The following is a 7,006-nucleotide window of genomic DNA, read 5'->3' as shown; positions in this document are numbered from 1 at the left end:
GATGGTAAAATCTGAGTGTAATTTATTTGCCTCCTTGAATAGGGGTGCCTCTCACAGGTCTTATGTTCCAATTTATCTCCCACCCAATTAAGAGTTCCCAGATAAAATACTGGTACATTCTTACACTAAAAAAATATTCACTGGTTATCTAAATTCAAATTTCACTGGACCTCCAGTACTTTTGTTTACTAAACTGAGCACTCTTCCCTGGTTCACTTTACATCTGTCACTCTCTACTACTTCCCCTAGCTCCTGTGAGTTTAACACAGGCTAAAGCCATTTATCGAGCAGGGAGTAACTTCGGCTGGAGATGGAGTGGGAGTGGATTAAAGAAATGTTTCCCACTCCCTTCCCTTGAAGATTTTTGGGGAAGGTCCTTGCGGTGGAGTTGGAAGGCTGGCGTGTGTCATATTGGTGGTAGTATGGCTGGGAATGAGGTCTTAGGTCTTTTTAAAAAATATTTTTAAAAGTTTTACTTATTTAAAAGTAATCTCTACACACCAGGTGAGAACTCAAACTCATAACCCGAGAGTCAGAGTCTCATGTTCCTCTGAGTCAGCCAGGTGCCCAGAGGACCTAGGTCTTGGGAGGAGGCTTTGGGGGCAGCTGTGAGCAGGACCTCCATCTAGAGAATCTGGAAGGAAAAGGAAGACCACACCGGGGCCTGGAATATGTGGCTTTTAGAGGAACCGGCAGATCCCTAGGGGGGTCGTCCCTTTCTTACTTTCCTCTCCCTGAGAATGGGGGCGGGGAGAGGGTTGGCTGGGGAATGGGCAGGAGGACAGCTGGAGAGGAGAGAGAAGGAGGTGATTGAGGGGATTGCAGCTGGGAGGGCGGCGACCGAGGGGAGGGAAACTTGTGGCGTCCCCATATCGCGGGGTCCGGGGCGATGACGTGTCCGCGACCCACTGATTGGACCCTCCTGGCCTTCCGCGCCCGACGGGGTGTCCAGCAGTATAAAGCGTCCTCTGAGCTGTGCCCACTCAGCAAACGGGACCTAGCGAAGGTCAAGTCTCGCCCACTGAGAAGCAATGATCTACCAGGACGCACTTTCCGACGGGCGCTCCAGGAGCAGGGCGCTGGTGCCTGGCGGCTCACCTAGTGTTCCGCGCCCCCGCAGCTTCGCCATCACAGACCTGCTGGGCCTGGAGGCTGAGGTGCCCGCGCCTTCCGACCCCGGGCCAGGATCTGGTTGCGAGACCTCCCCGGCCGCATCCTGCACGGGTCCGGGTGCAGGGAGCTCCTGCCTGGCGCGCGGGGCCCTCCCACTGGGGCTCGGCCTTCTCTGTGGTTTCGGCGCTCAGCCTCCTGTGGCTGCTCGGGCGCCCTGCCTGCTCCTAGCCGACGTGCCGTTTCTTCCACCAGGAGCGCCTGAGTCCGCTGTCCAGCAAGCCCCAGGTGGTCCGGCTCCCCACTTCAGCAGCCAGAAGAGCAGCGAGAGCGTCTCGACGTCCGGTAATCAGGCCAGCCCATCCGGGTCTTGCCCCTCTTTCCTCCGGCTTGGGGCAGTGCAGGGGTAATTCACCATAACCTCACTGAGCCCCTATTCCCAGCATTCCGGATTTAAGGGAAGTCGGGACCCCAGGCAGTGGTCCCGTCGGAGGAGGCGTATTCTCTCAGCCTCGATCCCTGACCCTTGCCTCTCCCTAAATCCCTGCCTCTTCTCCGGGATCTAGTTCCGCAGCACAGCGGATATCACCAACACCCGGTTCTCGACCTACCCTGGGGGTCTCGGCAACCAAGCAGCGGTCTCCTGAGGGTTTTTCCTCAGCGCCCGACGCGAGTCTCGGCCTCTACGAACGGCATAGGTCAGTGAGGCCCGGGCGTGCTTGTTCATCACTTGCACAGAACCCAGTACCCTGCGTGCACTCAAAGGTTTGCTGGATTAAAGATTGAATAGCGCGCGGCCTGCAGGCCTGGAACTGTCCGCCTTCTGGGGTGCTGAAAAGGGAATCTAGGTACCGCCTTTTTCACTTTGCGCTGCCTTCCCTCCTTCCCACACGTGAGAAAGGACTAAACTCGCCAATTTCGTTGCGCTATGCTCAGCAATTTGTTCCGAGCCCAGTTATTTCCTCAAAGAAGTTGAGGCGGAATATGGGGAAAGAGAAGGAGGCAAAAAGAAAAAAATTGAGAGGTCTGGGTGTGAGTGGAAGAAAACAGAGAATTATATTAGAAAACGTGGACTGAGAGAAACTGTGTAGAGCCTAGAGCTGAGCATCCAGGCAGCCAAGGCAAAAGAGTACATTGAGTCTCCACTGATAATAAAAGTAACAAAATAATAAAACTAAGCATGACAGATCAGCAGGCAAGCAAACTTTCATTCTGCTTTAAAAAAAAAAAAACTGTATTAATAGGTCTTTCTATAAAATAAAACAAACCATTATATTAGTAATTTCACTAAAAAATTCAGAAACCACCTTCATAGGATGAGTTTTTTTCTTTCTGAGCACTGGTAAAATGAAAGACAAAATATGACTAGATTTTGTCAAGAAAGAGTTTCCTGGATCTCACTTCCAGAGATTCGAAATTGGTACAGCAAGGCAGGGAGTGAGTGCAGTTCTGACAAGGCTTCTAATGTCAAACCTCGGCCCCCACCCCTGGTTAGAGAAATGTTGATGTATTGGTTAAAAGGAGGGGTTGGAGGTGGAAAGAAGTGAATGAATTTGGGAGTTGGGAGCTAAGTGGTGATAGAGAGTGCCATTAACAGCCAAGTAGCTTCACACAGTCTTCATACAATACTTCACCATGTACAATGTACAACCTTTGTGATCTTGGTTAAGTTACTTCATCTCTCTGCACCTCAGCTTCTTCATCTGTAAAAAAAGGACAATACTAGCAGCTCCCCTGAAGTTCTTTTATTTTATGAAGAATAACTGTGATAATGCATGCTAATACGTGCTAAGGAGAGTGCCTGGAATATAGTAAGTGCTAACAATGCTAGTGGGTATTAATAAATGTTAACATTCCTCAGCAGAATCATAACTTCAATCTTCATATTAGAATCCAGAGAAAGTGAAAAATATGCTCACTTTTTTCTGGGGCACCTGGGTGGCTCAGTGGGTTAAGCCTCTGCCTTCGGCTCAGGTCATGATCCCAGGGTACTGGGATCGAGCCCCACATCAGGCTTACGGCTCAGCAGGGAGCCTGCTTCCCCCCTCTCTCTCTGCCTGCCTTTCTGCCTACTTGTGACCTCTGTCTGTCAAATAAGTAAACAACATTTTTTAAATTAAAAAAAAAGAAAAATATGCTCACTTTTTAAAAAAAGATTTATTTGTTTATTTGAGAGATTGCATGCATAAGTGGGAGATGGAGAGGGAGAGAGAATCTCAAGCGGATTCCATGCTGAGCATGGAGCCTAACTTGAGGCTCAGTTTCATAACCCTGAGATCATTACCTGAGCTGAAGCCAAGAGTGGGAGACTTGACTGACTGTGCCACCGAAGTGCTCTGAAAAATAGGCTCACCTTTAAAAACAGGTTTTTTTTTTTTTTTTCAATAAAAGGTAATGTGCTCACCTTTAAAATCTTCTCTTTCTCCTGTGCTAACAGATGAGGATAGCCCATCTGAAGACAGGTGTGGCCTGAAACTGTCCCCTACTCCTGGCAAGAGGAAGAAGAGGCGGCACAGGTATATAACCAGGCTGTCTTCCCTGGCCCTTTACTTAGGACACAGAATCTGGGAATCTATGGTGCTGCATTATGACAGGCCCTGTGGCCTCTTGATTGACACATAATAGCCATTTGGGAACATAATTCTGCTATTCAAGGAGGCTGCAGGATAATCTTTGTAGCATTTTAAAGACAATTTTGTGGCCCTTTAAAATAGATCTTAGAATGAGTTGATAGAATTCATCGAGGAGGAAAAAATATGTTAAAGAACTTCTGGACTTTCCAGAGGCCAATCATTTAGAGGTGGGATATCCAGTTATCATGAGGTGGCCTTTTAAGGTGTGGAAAGGCAGGCCTGGGTCTTGTACATTTGGGAAGCCTGGCAGCCTCCTGTGGACATGCACTTACACATGTGCTTTGGGTCTCCTTACAGGACTGTTTTCACTGCCCACCAGCTGGAAGAACTGGAGAAGGCATTCAGTGAGGCCCACTACCCTGATGTGTATGCCCGGGAAATGCTGGCCGTGAAAACTGAGCTTCCAGAAGACCGAATACAGGTGTCTGGGGTCCCCTTTCTCTTTCCCAAAGACATCACAGAGAACATGCTTTTTTCACATACACACAGGCACCTCTACAACCCCACACGTTTCCCTTGACACACAAACCGAAGCTCACTTAGCTGCAGGTACCACAATGCTAGAGCCATTCTGTATGTTTATTCCAAAAAGACAGCACCTATAACCCAAATGTCTTTTTTCTTTTATTAATTTATTCCTTAAAATTACACAATAATGTATGCTGCAACTAAAAACTACATATACAGTTATATCTATCTATAACTCTATTTATCTATCATCTCTTTGACTATCATTCCCTGAGAGAAACCAACATAAATAGCCCATTGCAACCTTTTGGCACACCATCTCTGTCATATATATTTGGCCCTGAATATGTTTACATGTGTATACCTATAGATATATGTATATTTACACACATGGAATTTTTTTCTTTGTTTATACAAAAAGGCATTGTTATACTTCTTAGCCTCTTTGCTTGACAACACATTTTGGACACTTCCCAGGTCAGAAGATATGTCACTAACTCTCTTTTTTTTTTTTAACAGCTAATCAATATTCCTTATTGTTTCTTTATTAAGATAATATTTTCCAGGACAAATTTCACCAACAAACCAACAACCTGACATTAAAAGGGACCATTGCTACTGTGAACTCTTTCCAACCAATGAGAAAAATCAGGAAACATAATAGTCCACTTTTTTACACGACAAGGGAAATAATACTTTGATTTTATTTTTGTCATTCCTGGCTCTCTGGAAAACCTTAGTGGAAACTGATTGCATATTATCCACACAATGATGAATCCCTGTGAGTTTTGAGTGAATAGTAGGCACAGCTCCTTAAGGTCTGGGATTTGAACCACTAGTTGGCTGTTTTTAGGACTCCCTGGTAAGGGACACTTAAGAGAATCCTCTTTACTGTGTCTCCTCCTGTATGCTCTTCTGCTTCCTGTCTTGCCTCACATCAGGTCTGGTTTCAAAATCGGAGGGCCAAGTGGCGGAAGCGGGAGAAGCGTTGGGGTGGTAGCAGCGTGATGGCTGAGTACGGCCTTTATGGGGCCATGGTGCGACACTGCATCCCACTGCCAGACTCCGTCCTCAATTCCACCGAGGGTGGCCTGGTTGGTTCCTGTGCACCCTGGCTCTTGGGTAAGGAAGAGGGCCCTGCAGCCAGCAAGAAGACCAGAAATGCTGGGGGAGGGGCCAGGGTTCCCTGAAGGGCAGCCATTTGCCAAGCCAGTCAACATCCATTTACTCAGTTTGGGGCCTAGAATATCACATTGATTTTAATTAATTCCAAGATTGAAACTATGGTCAGTAGAATTATTTTTCATCAAAACTGTGTAGCCAGTGTGTGGAAAGGTCACATCAGTTCTTGGTTCTAAAAGTGGAATGGTATACTTGTAATTTGTGAAATATATTTTCAAACTGTTGAGTGCTATTACAAGGTTTGGAAACCATACAATGTAGAGCTCATGATAATAGGAATGAGGATAGTTCTAAGCAGAGAAATCTGTAGGTGATTAACCCCCTACATACAAGAAGGTTTGGGGTCTGAGTCCTAGTTCTGCCATTAACAACTTGCTTTTTTCTGTCTCATAGACAGAACAGTCTGCTCAAGAGAGGTCCAAGCTTTGGGACTGGGCATTCTGGGTGTTTTCTGTACCAGAAACTAATGGGATCACACCTGGGAGGAATGAATCACAAGATAGCCCCTGGGGTAGGGTAGGAGATTAGAATTAGGGGTGTGTGTGTGATGGGGGGGTTTGTTTAGCACTCATTTAGCCCCTAGGGTCATTTGGTCATTTGCTGTGGTGAGACTAGAGATAACAATTGTAAATATGGCCTAGACTTTGCCCTCAAAGACTGAAGAACCAGAGAGAATTTTGGGCTGGGAACCAAATCCACCCCTCTGAACTTCTACAAGCAGATCAGGTGCAGGGTAGTGGTACTTACTGGAATCTGCAGAGCTGTGGCCACAAGAAAGTGGGCCCAGTGCTGCCAGACATCTTACTTTCAGAAAAGCTGAAAGTCTGGCTTTTGATGTGCCTTCTCTTGATTTCAAATAGTTGGCAACAATTAAATTAAGAGAAAATCATTTTAATACCGTTGCTGGCTGCACCCCACAGGCAGACATCAGATTTTAACACCTAATGGGGTTAGGTGTTAACCCTGTTAGTAGGTAACTTGGCATCCTTAGTGACCCCAGAGATGGGCACTGATGAGGGCACTTCTAATGGAATTTTGAGAACAATGACCAGGAAGAGACTTACAAAATTGCTGAATTTGGAGATATCTATTTTTTATTTTTTCTCTTTTCTTTTTTGGGAAGGGATGCATAAGAAATCCACAGGGATGATAAGGAAACCGGGAAATGAAGAAAAGCTGACAGGACTCTGGGACTCAGACCACCTCCAGGAAGGTTCTAGAAGACTGGCAGGATCCCAGAGAGGCTCAGATGAAGCCCGCCCTGAGAATGGCTTGGAAGATGTGGCTATTGATCTCTCCAGCTCTGCTCAGCAGGGGACCAAGAAAGCACACCAGGGCAACAGTGCCCTAGGATGCTCAGACTCCTCCAGGCTGAAGGGGCTCCAGCCAGGAAAGGTAGGAGCCTGATGAGGCCCACAGGACCCACTGTCAAAGGCTGGGCAATGTGTTCATCCCTCATGGCATTTTCCACAAGACAGAAGTTGTCTAAGACCAGAACTCTCAGCTGGACTTTCTTCTTCCAGTGTTAGGATACAACACAATGCCATTTGCTTTAAGAAGACAAAGGGATGGCTTAGGGAAAATCCCCATTTTACTCTAGATGGGAACCATTC

General features: G+C 46.7%; 1 protein-coding gene across 1 annotated transcript; it reads left to right on the top strand.

Annotated features, from left to right (window-relative positions):
* The first annotated feature begins 1,031 nt into the window (after nucleotides 1-1,031).
* VSX1 (visual system homeobox 1) lies at nucleotides 1,032-6,800 on the top strand. Its single transcript, XM_059407877.1, has 5 exons — nucleotides 1,032-1,455; nucleotides 3,548-3,626; nucleotides 4,041-4,164; nucleotides 5,153-5,333; nucleotides 6,517-6,800. The coding sequence occupies exons 1-5, from the start codon at nucleotides 1,032-1,034 to the stop codon at nucleotides 6,798-6,800; spliced, it is 1,092 nt and encodes a 363-aa protein (XP_059263860.1).
* The last annotated feature ends 206 nt before the right edge of the window (nucleotides 6,801-7,006 follow it).

The sequence above is a fragment of the Mustela nigripes genome, chromosome 7 (assembly GCF_022355385.1).
Source record: "Mustela nigripes isolate SB6536 chromosome 7, MUSNIG.SB6536, whole genome shotgun sequence".
NCBI classification, from domain to species: domain Eukaryota; kingdom Metazoa; phylum Chordata; class Mammalia; order Carnivora; family Mustelidae; genus Mustela; species Mustela nigripes.
This window is presented reverse-complemented; position numbering and strand designations above follow the sequence as displayed.

Coding starts and splice junctions, on each gene's coding strand:
- VSX1 (XM_059407877.1), top strand. CDS start 1,032: ATGATCTACCAGGACGCACTTTCCGACGGGCGCTCCAGGAGCAGGGCG. Junction 1,456..3,547: donor CGAGAGCGTCTCGACGTCCG/GTAATCAGGCCA, acceptor CTGTGCTAACAG/ATGAGGATAGCCCATCTGAA. Junction 4,165..5,152: donor TTCCAGAAGACCGAATACAG/GTGTCTGGGGTC, acceptor GCCTCACATCAG/GTCTGGTTTCAAAATCGGAG.